This window comes from Bombina bombina, chromosome 4, assembly GCF_027579735.1.
Source record: "Bombina bombina isolate aBomBom1 chromosome 4, aBomBom1.pri, whole genome shotgun sequence".
Classification (NCBI taxonomy): domain Eukaryota; kingdom Metazoa; phylum Chordata; class Amphibia; order Anura; family Bombinatoridae; genus Bombina; species Bombina bombina.
The window spans coordinates 851,360,258-851,373,978 of NC_069502.1; the positions used below are offsets into that span (position 1 = coordinate 851,360,258).

At 42.8% G+C, this 13,721-nt stretch overlaps 1 protein-coding gene across 2 annotated transcripts in view; it reads right to left on the minus strand.

Moving 5' to 3' along the window:
- LOC128657286 (gastrula zinc finger protein XlCGF53.1-like) overlaps window positions 1–13,721 on the minus strand; it is a 163,249-nt gene that overhangs the window by 52,477 nt on the left and 97,051 nt on the right. For both annotated transcript variants that reach the window (XM_053711569.1, XM_053711568.1), the window contains one exon: window positions 2,058–2,165. In XM_053711569.1, the coding sequence (XP_053567544.1) occupies window positions 2,058–2,165 (108 nt within the window). The remainder of the gene's footprint in view (window positions 1–2,057; window positions 2,166–13,721) is intronic.

Sequence of the window (13,721 nt, forward strand, 5' to 3'; positions counted from 1 at the left end):
CCCTCAGACAAAACCTCCCTGGCCCCATCAGACTGGTTTAGGGGCCCTTCAGAACCATTATTATCAGCGTCGTCATGCTCTTCAGTATCTAAAACAGAGCAGTCGCGCTTACGCTGATAAGTGTGCATTTTGGCTAAAATGTTTTTGACAGAATTATCCATTACAGCCGTTAATTGTTGCATAGTAAGGAGTATTGGCGCGCTAGATGTACTAGGGGCCTCCTGAGTGGGCAAGACTCGTGTAGACGAAGGAGGGAATGATGCAGTACCATGCTTACTCCCCTCGCTTGAGGAATCATCTTGGGCATCATTGTCATTGTCACATAAATCACATTTATTTAAATGAGAAGGAACTCTGGCTTCCCCACATTCAGAACACAGTCTATCTGGTAGTTCAGACATGTTAAACAGGCATAAACTTGATAACAAAGTACAAAAAACGTTTTAAAATAAAACCGTTACTGTCACTTTAAATTTTAAACTGAACACACTTTATTACTGCAATTGCGAAAAAATATGAAGGAATTGTTCAAAATTCACCAAAATTTCACCACAGTGTCTTAAAGCCTTAAAAGTATTGCACACCAAATTTGGAAGCTTTAACCCTTAAAATAACGGAACCGGAGCCGTTTTTAACTTTAACCCCTTTACAGTCCCTGGTATCTGCTTTGCTGAGACCCAACCAAGCCCAAAGGGGAATACGATACCAAATGACGCCTTCAGAAAGTCTTTTCTATGTATCAGAGCTCCTCACACATGCGACTGCATGTCATGCCTCTCAAAAACAAGTGCGCAACACCGGCGCGAAAATGAGGCTCTGCCTATGATTTGGGAAAGCCCCTAAAGAATAAGGTGTCTAAAACAGTGCCTGCCGATATAAACTTATCAAAATACCCAGATTAAATGATTCCTCAAGGCTAAATATGTGTTAATAATGAATCGATTTAGCCCAGAAAAAGTCTACAGTCTTAATAAGCCCTTGTGAAGCCCTTATTTACTATCTTAATAAACATGGCTTACCGGATCCCATAGGGAAAATGACAGCTTCCAGCATTACATCGTCTTGTTAGAATGTGTCATACCTCAAGCAGCAAGAGACTGCACACTGTTCCCCCAACTGAAGTTAATTCCTCTCAACAGTCCTGTGTGGAACAGCCATGGATTTTAGTAACGGTTGCTAAAATCATTTTCCTCATACAAACAGAAATCTTCATCTCTTTTCTGTTTCTGAGTAAATAGTACATACCAGCACTATTTTAAAATAACAAACTCTTGATTGAATAATAAAAACTACAGTTAAACACTAAAAAACTCTAAGCCATCTCCGTGGAGATGTTGCCTGTACAACGGCAAAGAGAATGACTGGGGTAGGCGGAGCCTAGGAGGGATCATGTGACCAGCTTTGCTGGGCTCTTTGCCATTTCCTGTTGGGGAAGAGAATATCCCACAAGTAAGGATGACGCCGTGGACCGGACACACCTATGTTGGAGAAAGAGAACTCTCCCTGCATCTCCGGACTTCCACCCAGGCCCTCACTGAGAAGCTTATAGGGCTACTTAAAACTCCTGTCCTATTGCGAAGAGTAGTACCCTCCATAAGAGACAAAACAAATTCTGAAACTTCTCTGCCAACCTCCTGGGATGAAAGGCAAAGAATGATGAGGGAAGTGGGAGGAGTATTTAAGCCTTTGGCTGTGGTGTCTGACTCCTCCTGGTGGCCAGGTTCTTATTTCCCAAAAGTAATGAATGCAGCTGTGGGCTCTTTCCAATTAGGAAGAAAAGTAATCACACTGAGAGCTAGCAAGTGTAACCCTTTCACTGCTATGCCATCTCATACCCTTATGCTGTAGCCATTTTTAGTATTTTGCACTCATTGCATTTAAACTTGGATTTCAGTCCTACATAAATTATGTCACAATCACCAACAAAGAACAGGGGCGTTTGCATTTATGGGTTTTAAGGGGGGGTAAAGGTTCTTGAAAAGAAACTTTCCATTTGTAAAAATATCCCTGTTCCTAGTGGGGTAGACAATCTATATACATCAGACACGTGCACTCACCTGTACTGATATTGTCACTGATTTCCTGCTTCACAGCTTCCAGTTTTATGTTTACAAACAGATCATTCATTTGTTCAGCATTAAGTGTAACTTCAGTCTTAACATCACCTGCATAGATTATATAAATATTTTCACATTTTAGGCTTTGAGCACTGCACAAGAAAACTGTAATACCAGAATGTCAACACCCTACACTGCCCTGTAACCCTAAGACACAAACATGTACACTCACCTGCACCCTACATCCCTCAGCTCTGCCCTGTGCCCCTTATACACATCATATGCACTCACTTGTGCCTATGTTCACATATTAAATATTTAACACTGCACAAGGAAATTGTAATATCTTAAAGTGAAAGTTAAGTTAATCGCTCCAGAATTCATTCATCCTTACAGAATACTGACAGCAATACGATTGCTAACTTTTTTTATTATATATTTTTTCATAATTGTACTTTTAATCTATATATTTTTTTCTTACCATTACTAGGCAAACTCCTCCCACCCTCTACTTCCTCTATTTTAGCAATGTGACGTATAGAGCGGTCCCACCCGCTCTATACGTATCTCTCGTGATCGTGCACAAAGTCCCTTTCTAATGCGCAAAGCCTTTTCTCACAGTCTACTGTGCATGCGCTTCGCGGTGATACCATATACAATGTGCATGCGTTACTAACAGTGACCCATTTTCACATAGGAGCGAATCAGGGGTGCATACTTTGGAGCTGTTTTTTAACAAGCTTGCATCAGCTTTAATTTTGATTAGATTCATTTTGATTTAATGTACACGCATACACCCACCTGTGTTCTGCATCCCTCAGACATGTCACATGTGCACTTACCTGTGCTCTGTTAAACACAACATACATAAACGCTTACCTCTGGCCTGTGCCCCTCAGACAGATCACATGCACTCACATGAGCACATGGTCACATTTTAACACTAAAGCATAATTTGTAATATCTGAATGCTCCACGCAAACACTCAACCTTTGCCTTGCGTCCCTAAGGCATGTTACACAGATGCACTCACCTGTACCCTACGTTCCTCAGACACATTATATACATACGCTCACATATGCCCTGCTTTCCTTAGACATGCCACATGCATTTTCTTATCTGTTTCCTGCTACATATGTACACTCACCTGTGCCAAGAGTCCCTCAGAAATGTTATACAGAAACTCGTCTGTGTCCTATTTCCATCAGACACGTAGACTCGCTTATGGCTTGCACTCCTAAGAAACATCACACCTATACACCTCATCTACATCCTTAAATCCCTTCATATACATACACTCACCTGTGCCAAGAGTCCTTCAGACATGTCATACAAGTAGAATCACCTGTACCTTGCATTCCTCAGACACATCATACATGCACACTCACCTGTGCCCTGTACCCTTTAAACACACTTCCCTATATCTTGCTTCCCCTAGACATGTCACACACTAAACTCACATGTACCCTATGTTTCTCAGCTATGTCAAACACACATAAACTTGCCTGTGTCCTGCATCCTGCAGACCCATTATACATGCAGACTCATCTCTGGCTTGCACCCCCTCAGACACTTCACACCTGTACACTCACCTACACCCTTAAATCCCTTCATTCACATACACTCACCTGTGCCAAGCATCCCTCAGGCACAACACACACACAAACTCATCTGTGCTCTGCTTCTTTCAGACATGTCACACATGTACAATCACCTGTGCTCTGCGTCCCTTTAAAAACATCACATGTATACACTCCCCTGTACCTGGTGTCCGTCAGACACTTCACACATGTACACTCACATACATCCTGCGTCCCTCAGATGCGTCAAACACAAATACACTTATGTGTGCATTGTGGCCCTCAGACATGTAACACATTTACATTCACCTGTGCTTTGCATCCCTCAGACATTATGTGACCCAGAGATTTGAATAATCCTCAAAAAGAGAAAAACATAATAGTGTAATTTTGTATTTTAAATCTGTATTGCAATAGAAGATTCACTACTCATGTGAAGTGGAACTATAATAAGCTCTATGGAATACGCACACCTACATTTATACTGGCAGGCAAACAGTATCCCATGGCAGGTAAGTATAAAATGTATGCTAAAAGCATATAAAATGACATAAAGATGCCAAATGCTCAGTGTATATAGTTTCACAAATACCATCCAGAGCTGTGCTATATAGTGGAAGGAAATAGATTAGGAGCAGTATGTATCCCACTCCGGGAACCGCTAAAAAAACGGCAAGGCTACTCTCCGCCCCTGATGTCACAGGCACGTTATGGAGTGTTTGTGGATTACGTTCCGTTGTACGTTTCGCTGTGTACTGTCGGCTTTTTCCAGGAATGAAATGTGAATGTGTAGTTCCACCTTTTTACTGTATATCCACTTGGATGTTTTTACCGGAAATCTGTTTCTGTGTACATTCACCATCTTTATTAGTAGCAATTCCTATGTCAGAATGTAATCCACGCAACACAACATCATGTGCCAGTGATGTCAGGGGTGTAGCATAGCCTTGACGGTTGGTTTTAACAGATCCTGGAGTTGAATAAATATTGCTCATAATCAGCTTCCATGCGCTATGTAGGACAGCGCTAGACCGTATTTGTGAACTGTACCTTATCGGGACCCTGATACATATCTATATACACTGGGCATTTGGTGTTTTTATGTAAATTTATATTCCTTTATCATAAATTTTATACTTACCTGCCATTTGATACTGCTCGCTGTTATTAGTCTACTTAGCAACTTGGTGTTATAGCTTGAGCTTAGGTACTTCATGTTCCTAAAATGATCGTCAAGCAAATTGTGTCAGCATACAGTCTTATGGATTGGTCAGGAGGAGGAGTTGCTGAAAACTGTGGCGTTTGCTCATCCCTCAGCCGCCTCTGAGCAAGTAACTTGACAAGGTGCTATCTTTTAAAGGAGTTCTTCTCGCGCCACCCAACTGTTGGAGCTGGGACCCAGATCGTGGATGCAGGTGTGAGAAAGGTTTGCGCAGAAACAGGGGTATCAAGCTCCTGGGCCCCTTTGAGTGAATCTTAAATTATGTCAACCTTTCAAAAGTACGTTTCTTCATCTACCTATTCTGACAGATTAATAATGTACAATTTTGAATTCACAGAAGTATTTTTGCTTGCACATTTACAAATATGATTCTTTAAAAAAAAAAAAAGTGATCTCTTAATTTATGCTATTTTTTTTATCTAGGGGATGGCAATGTGCAGAAATTGTACCTCCTGTGAGTGTTTCTGTGGGTGTCTGTGTTTTTGTCTTTGTGCTTTTGTTGGTGTCTCTATGAGTGTGTATGTATTTTTTTTCTGTGGATCTCTCTATGAGGGTTTTTGTGTCCGTCTTTGTGCATTTTCTGTGGATGTCTCTGTGAGGGTGTGTGTGTGTGTGTGCCTTTGTGTATTTTCTGTGGGTGTCTGTGAGTGTGTATGTCTGTGTTTTCGGAGGCTGTCTCTGAGGGTGTTTAGTTGGGTGTATGTGCAAATTTGTGTTTGAGTTTGTCTGTGTGTGTCCATTGTCTGTTTCTTTTTAGGACATTTGACCTTACTACTAATTATTCACATCTTTCTACACTTTGAGACTAATGAGACCTTTCTGGAAGTCAACTTAACCTTTAAATTATTGTTTAGACTGTTCAGGACCCTTCCTTTCAGCCACTGCATGCTGTTATCATTTAGTTGGCATCTTACTTGTCAGGTGAATGTAAACAAGTGTCAAGTGTCTGTGTAGGTGTCTGTGTCTGAGATTGTTTGTGTGTTTCTTTGCGTGTCTGCTAGAGTGTCTATATGTGAAACATTATGTGTGTCTATGTGTTTCTGTGTTTGTGTAGTACTACCTTTACAAAATTTCCAAGTTTGACTACACTTAAGAATAAAGTGCATATACGCTTTAGTCACTTGGTCATAAATTGCACATGTCAAAGGGGGGGGGGGGCTGATCAATGGTTAAGTAAGGGGCCCCACAATTTCTAGTGGGGGCCCTGTCAGTGTCCATAGCTGAATAAATTCCCAAAAATTTAAGGAATTAAATATAAATTAAAAAATTACAACCGTCACAAAAAAAATGTTGACGCTGCTCCGCTCAGAGTCTCAAGCGGAAGGGCCTACAGTCACATGACCGGCACAAAGAGAACTGTGCAATAGCCTCAAAGCGTGCATCTCCTAGTGAAAAAAACAAATTATGCTTACCTGATAATTTCCTTTTCTTCTGATGGAAAGAGTCCACAGCTGCATTCATTACTTTTGGGAATTCAAAACCTGGCCACCAGGAGGAGGCAAAGACAACCCAGCCAAAGGCTTAAATACTCCTCCCACTCCCCTCATCTCCCAGTCATTCTGCCGAGGAAAAAGGAACAGTAGAAGAAATATCAGAGTGAAAGGTGCCAGAAGAATAACAAGGACGACCTACATAAAATGACGGGTGGGGAGCTGTGGACTCTTTCCATCAGAAGAAAAATGATCAGGTATGCATAATTTATGTTTTTCTTCTTAAATGGAAAGAGTTCACAGCTGCATTTATTACTTTTGTGAAAACAATACCCAAGCTATAAAGGACACTGAATGCCAAGACAGGAGGGTACAATAGGGGGCCCATACTGAGGGCACCAGGCCTCAACCTCTACCCAATAAAAAATCCTGCTTTGTCCGAAGCCGAAAAAAAAAAAATTCAAAAGAAAAGCCCCAGTGACACTGACTCGCAGCCAGTCCAGAGCAAATTCAGAGACCGCAAAACAAACCTGACTGAGCCAACAGTCCACCAAGAGGCACCGTCGCCCAACAGACGATCCCCCACCACTCACCCCTCACAAATGAAGGGTAAACAAGCCAAAAAACCCAAAGGGAACAAGGCCAAGGAGGACAGAGGAACCGAAAAGTCCCTCAATGCAAAAAACAGCACCTGGAAGAGTGGGCCCAGAATCAGAGACCCAAACGAACCCAAACAGGGAAGGAGGCCATACCTATACCAGACGAAACCTGGGATAATACCGGGCACGGCGATCAAAAAACATCTCTCCAACATCCATCACGCATGGAACGCAACTAAAGAGACAAAGTCCTCCCAGCACGTGCCCATAGAATACCCAAGTATTCGACCATGACCATGTAACAGACCCAGGCAAAACCCCAAGTTTGAGAACACAGAGGTAGCTAAAACATGAATGGTCTTGTAACACGCAGCTAAACCCCCTTAAGGGACTCAAGGCGCTGCTCATCTTATCAACCTTGAAAGGAAGAAGGCTAAGTAGACCTCGCCGCAAGCTCACACATCCCAAAGGATACCATGACAAAAAGGCCACTCAGGCATCGTAAAGGTGGCAAAAACCAACCCCCCCCCCCCCCGAGTACACAACTCTGAAAACAGACAAGGCCATAGACCCAAGGATCTAACAAAACAAGGCCCCACAGTCTGACATCGTACCAGCAAGATTCCAGGTGGAACCAAGTCCACCTTCCACTTCCAACCAGGAGAAGCCCCTAATAAGAACTCCATCTCCCGAGAAGCGAATATCCCTTAAAGAAAAAGGAAAGAGGCTAAAAGGGCAATAGCTGTCCTCAAGGCCCGAAGCCACCGGCTAAACAGGAAGAAAAAATCCCCCGTAAAATGTCCAAGAAGGACCCCCACACTAGTAATTTGCCCAACAGAGGCACAGCCAGCCCAATCGCCTGCAGAGCAGAGAATCCACGTGTACCCTGGCAAACTAACAGGGAAATGCAACCCTAAGGCACACCAAAAGACTGGAATCCAGCACCAGCAGCTGGGTAAGAATCCACCATACTTGAGGCGCAAGCCACCCTGCTAATCCCAGACGACACGGGTTACTCCGGCATAGCCCCAGTTCCAACACCATGGAACAACCCAAAACTGGGACAGGAGCGAAGCCCCCAAAAGAGGAAAATTAAGGAAGAAAAAACAGGTCCGGGTACCTAATAGTTCAGGCAACTATAACCTGGAACTAAACGCCCGGACTGGCCAAAAAGCCAGACAAAGGGATGGCGCATATCCAGAAAATCCAGACAGCGCAGAGAACTCGAAAGCTCCGACCAAATGAAGGAAGCACCCCTAGATAATGTCCAACTCTCCAAGGAGATAGGCTAGAAGTCAAATGAAGAGACTTCACAAGGCCACAGGACAACAGAAGGGATACCTCGAAGTTCCCAAGACCGCACTTGCAGGGCTAGACTCCCCCTCACCTCCTCACCTTCCCAGTTCCGGGAAAACCCGAGCTAAACAATTCCCCACCGGGATCAACCAACGTCCGGAACACAGATCCCCAAAAAGATATCTAACGCACCGGGACAATGGAAGAAGACCCAAGGTCTCATAACTCAGACAGACCTTACGCGGCCTAGAGTAAGAGCCATATCTAGATCCACTAGAAACATCTGACACGCACCCCATTAAAGGTGCCAAAAGCTGCAATAGGTTTCAAAATACAAAACCTTCCGCAAGCTGGACAGCTATCCAAGCTGTTGGATCAAGCCCCATAGGAACATCCAGGAGCCTAAAACCTGAAGGCCAAACCACTCAAGCTGTGGCAATGGGGCACAACCCCCACCAGCCCCCCTCCAGTGGAGCAGGAACTCTAAGATCTGATTAAATCAGATGTCAAATAAAGTGACACAGCAGAACACTCCCCTGCCCGGTCATCCATGACTGAAGAATGTAAGGACTGCACAATCTTTTCCCTCCTCATGAACCCACAGGTCCTCTTGAATGCTTAGTTGAACATAAAAACAGTGAGAACTTGAGCACTCAGTGCTACTACCGATCCAGCAGAAACTGTGCCATGTGTCTGAACAGCCACAAAAACAAACGTACCCGACAGGAGCAGCCTGTACTCAGGGTCCTAATCAGCAAGCTGCATAAATTCTCCCACATAGGGGAAAAAAGGAAAACAGACATTATTAAACATAGGACTAACATGTCCAAACAACTTCCGAAGACGTAACAAGGAGTATCGATCCCAGATGGTTCCCGAAGGAAACAAACACAAATAAAAGACATCCCATCGGATACAAAATAAAATATAAGGCAACCCTAAGGTTAACGCCCAAAAGACAGGCCTAACCGCAGGACCAGCCAAACGGACCCCTATCTACAAAAAACTGGGAAAGATCTCAAACAAATGACAAACAGGAGATAATGAGGTGCACCATTTGCATTATCAGACTGAAAGTCCCCATATCTGTTAACAATTGGGTCATTCAATAACTGAAAAAGATATCTAAGCAACACGCTAAGGCGTACAATCCTCTAACGAAAGGCACAACCCCCACTGGAACAGCTACACCCGCGGGGAACTGTAGAGGCCCAGCCCAAGGTGGAAGACCTGGGACAATAGGGCACGAGCACAATCTCAAATGAAAGCCTGGACTGTGCAGACGGACAATCGCTAACAATATCTGGAAGCGAAGACGTGCTGCAACCTCCGGGGGGAACACGCCATCCCGCATGGAGAACCCAAAAACTGGGTTACCCGCATGTGTAGAAGCATGAAATGGTAGGGAACTCGCCTCTTGGAGGACGGGGCCCCCAGAGATGGATGGCTCAGCAGTTCCCTGATTCCCAAGCCCGAGGAACCAGGCTCTCTCATATGGCATACGGAAAAAAACTGGTCGACATGTTTCAACGAGGCCAAACCAGAGTCATCACCGGACACAGAATCTGAAATAAAAATAGTTTTGGTATCAGAATCCTCCGTAACTGAATCTGAAATGAGCACAGTCTCAGCATCAGAATCCTCCATAACTGGATAGAGTTAATATCAATATGGACTAAAAAGTATTGAAACAAAAATGGCACCTGACACCCGCAATGGCTGAGGCACTCACCAGCTCCTATGACCAGACCACGCCACACGGTCAGGAATGCGGTTATCGGGGTACGCAGTGTAACCACGCCCGAACACAAGGTGAACCGTACAGTCCAAAAAAAGTGCGCCCAACCAAAAGGCTGCGTCACTGCCAAGGGCCTCAAAAATCCACAAGCCCATAAATCTCACACATAAGCAGGTTGAATCACATAACAAACAGGATTATAAACCCCCCTGTTCAATAACCCCCCCCTCAGGAGATATTAACCATCAATTCCAAGATACAAACAGAGACTCACTGAGACCCTTATGTCATATAGTTAGGCCCGCAAAGGTTGTAGTCTCTCGGGAAGCATTCACATTAGAGTAAATTGACGATAAAGTAAAATGAAACGATCTTTACCGGAATCTACACCATGGAACAGGAAGACGGCCCTTCAAGTGTGACGAATAGTGGCATCGCCTCTGCTATGGACTTGAGAGAAAAAGGCAGGCAGGGGAGTGAAGTTCGACAACGCTGATTGCTTGAGGAGCTGTTAATATGAGTTGGGATGGTTTCGCAGAAAGACTCTCTCTGCATCTCCGAACTCTAACTTTCATCCAAGCCCTCACTGAGAGACTGACAGGACTACTTAACCTCTTCAGGACATATGACAAAATCTTTCTGTCATAAAACAATTGAGCAAACTTAAAGCTGTGTCCTTAAAGGGTTAAAATTCCTGTCCCATGCCAAAGAGTACTACCCTTCATAAGAGACAAAAAACTAAAATTCTGACACTTCTCTGCCAACCTCCTGGGACGAAAGGCAAAGAATGACTGGGGGATAAGGGGAGTGGGAGGAGTATTTAAGCCTTTGGCTGGTCTGTCTGATGGCCTTTGGCTGGGTTGTCTGGTGGCCAGGTTCTTAATTCACAAAAGTAATGAATGCAGCTGTGGACTCTTTCCATTTAAGAAGAAAAAGAAACCGGAGATGTGAAAATTGTAGCAGAATAAGCTGTTGACTCAACATACAAGGTCATGTCCTCCATTGACAGAGGCAAAGAGAATGACTGGGGGTTATGGGTAAGGGAATTGACATTTAACAGCTCTGCTGGGGTGCTCTTTGCTTCCTCCTGCTGGCCAGGAGTGAATATCCCACTAGTAATTGGAATGACGTTGTGGACTCTACATGTCTTAGGAAAGAAAACATAATTTATGCTTACCTGATAAATTATATTCTTTCTTGGCAGTAAGAGCCAACAACTTCATTCATTACCTATTGGGAAATACTAAGTAAAAACATAATTTATGAAAGAATTTACCTGATAAATTCATTTCTGTCATATTGGCAAGAGTCCATGAGCTAGTGACGTATGGGATATACAATCCTACAAGGAGGGGCAAAGTTTCCCAAACCTCAAAATGCCTATAAATACACCCCTCACCACACCCACAGTTTAACGAATAGCCAAGTAGTGGAGTGAAAAAGAAAGGAGTAAAAAACATCAACAAAGGAATTTGGAAATAATTGTGCTTTATACAAAAAAAATCATAACCACCATAAAAAGGGTCGGCCTCATGGACTCTTGCCAATATGAAAGAAATTAATTTATCAGGTAAGTTCTTACATAAATTATGTTTTCTTTCATGTAATTGGCAAGAGTCCATGAAAATAAAAACAGCCATTTCGCTGAAAAAAAAATAATCCACAACCCAAATTATAAATTTATTCTCATAAATTTAAGGAAAAACTTAAATCATAAGCAGAAGAATCAAACTGAAACAGCTGCCTGAAGAACTTTTCTACCAAAACAGCTTTTGAAGAAGCAAATACATCAAAATGGTAGAATTTAGTAAATGTATGCAAAGAAGACCAAGTTGCTGCTTTGCAAATCTGATCAACTGAAGCTTCATTCTTAAAAGCCCACGAAGTGGAGACTGATCTAGTAGAATGAGCTGTAATTCTCTGAGGCGGGGCCTGACCCGACTCCAAATAAGTGAAATGAGTCAAAAGCTTTAACCACGATGCCAAAGAAACGGCAGAAGCCTTCTGACCTTTCCTGGAACCAGAAAGGATAACAAATAGACTAGAAGTCTTCCTGAAATCTTCAGTAGTTTCAACATAATATTTCAGAGCTCTCACCACGTCCAAAGAATGTAAGGATCTCTCCAAAGAATTCTTAGGATTAGGACACAAGGAAAAGACAACAACTTCTTTATGAATGTTGTTAGAATTCACAACCTTAGATAAGAATTTAAATGAAGTCCGCAAAACTGCCTTATCCTAATGAAAAATCAGAAAGGAGATTCACAAGAGAGAGCAAATAATTCAGAAATTCTTATAGCAGAAGAGATGGCCAAAAGAAACTATTTAAATGTCCAAAGAATGCATAGGCTCAAATGGAGGAGCCTGTAAAGGCAAAAACTCAGACAGGCTTGATATAAACTAAAGCCTGAACAACACAGTGAATATCAGGAAGCTTAGCAATCTTTCTGTGAAATAAAACAGAAAGAGCAGAGATTTGTCCCTTCAAGGAACTTGCAGACAAACCCTTATCCAAACTATCCCGAAGAAACTGTAAAATTCTAGGAATTCTAAAAGAATGCCAAGAGAATTTATGAGAGAAACACCATGAAATGTAAGTCTTCCAAACTCAATAATAAATCTTTCTAGAAACAGATTTACGAGCCTGCAACATAGTATTAATCACAAAGTCAGAGAAACCTCTATGACTAAGCACTAAGCGTTCAATTTCCATACCTTCAGATTTAAAGATTTGAAATCTTGATGGAAAAAAAACGACCTTAAAACAGAAGGTCCGGTCTTAATAGAAGTCCGTTCTTAATAGAAGTGGCCAAGGTTGGCAACTGGATATCCGAACAAGATCCGCATACCAAAACCTGTGAGGCCATGTTGGAGCCACCAGCAGCACAAATTGCTCCATGATGATTTTGAAGATCACTCTTGGAAGAAAAACTAAAGGCGGGAAAAATATAAGCAGGTTGATAACAACAAGGAAGTGTCAACGCATCAACTGCTTCCGCCTGAGGATCCCTGGACCTGGACAGGTACCTGGGAAGTTTCTTGTTTAGATGAGAAGCCATCAGATCTATTTCTGAAAGACCCCACATCTGAACAACCTGAGAAAACACATATGGATGGAGGGACTACTCCCTTGGATGTAAAGTCTGACGGCTGAAATAATCCGCTTCCCAATTGTCTATACCTGGGATTTGAACCACAGAAATTAGACAGGAGCTGGAATCCGCCCAAGCAAGTATCCGGGATACTTCTTTCATAGCTTAAGGACTATGAGTCCCATCCTGATGATTGACAAATGCCACAGTTGTGATATTGTCTGTCTGAAAACAAATGAACGATTCTCTCATCAACAGAGGCCAAATCTGAAGAGTCCTGAAAATCGCACGGAGTTCCAAAATATTGATTGGTAATCTCGCCTCTTGAGATTTCCAAACCCCTTGAACTGTTAGAGATCCCCAAACAACTCCCCAACCTGAAAGACTCGCATCTGTTGAGATCACAGTCCAGCTTGGATGAACAAAAGAGGCCCCCAGAGCTATACGATGGTGATTTAATCACCAAGTCAGAGATAGTCGAACATTGAGATTTAAGGATATAAATTGTGATATCCTTGAAAAAAAACCTGCACCATTGGTTCAGCACACAAAGCTGGAGAGGTCTCATATGAAAATGAGCAAAAGGGGATGGTGTCCAATGTTGCAGTCATAAGACCTAAAACTTCCATGCAAATAGCAACTGAAGGGAATGACTGAGACTGAAGGTTCCAACAGGCTGAAACCAATTCAAAACGTATATATACACA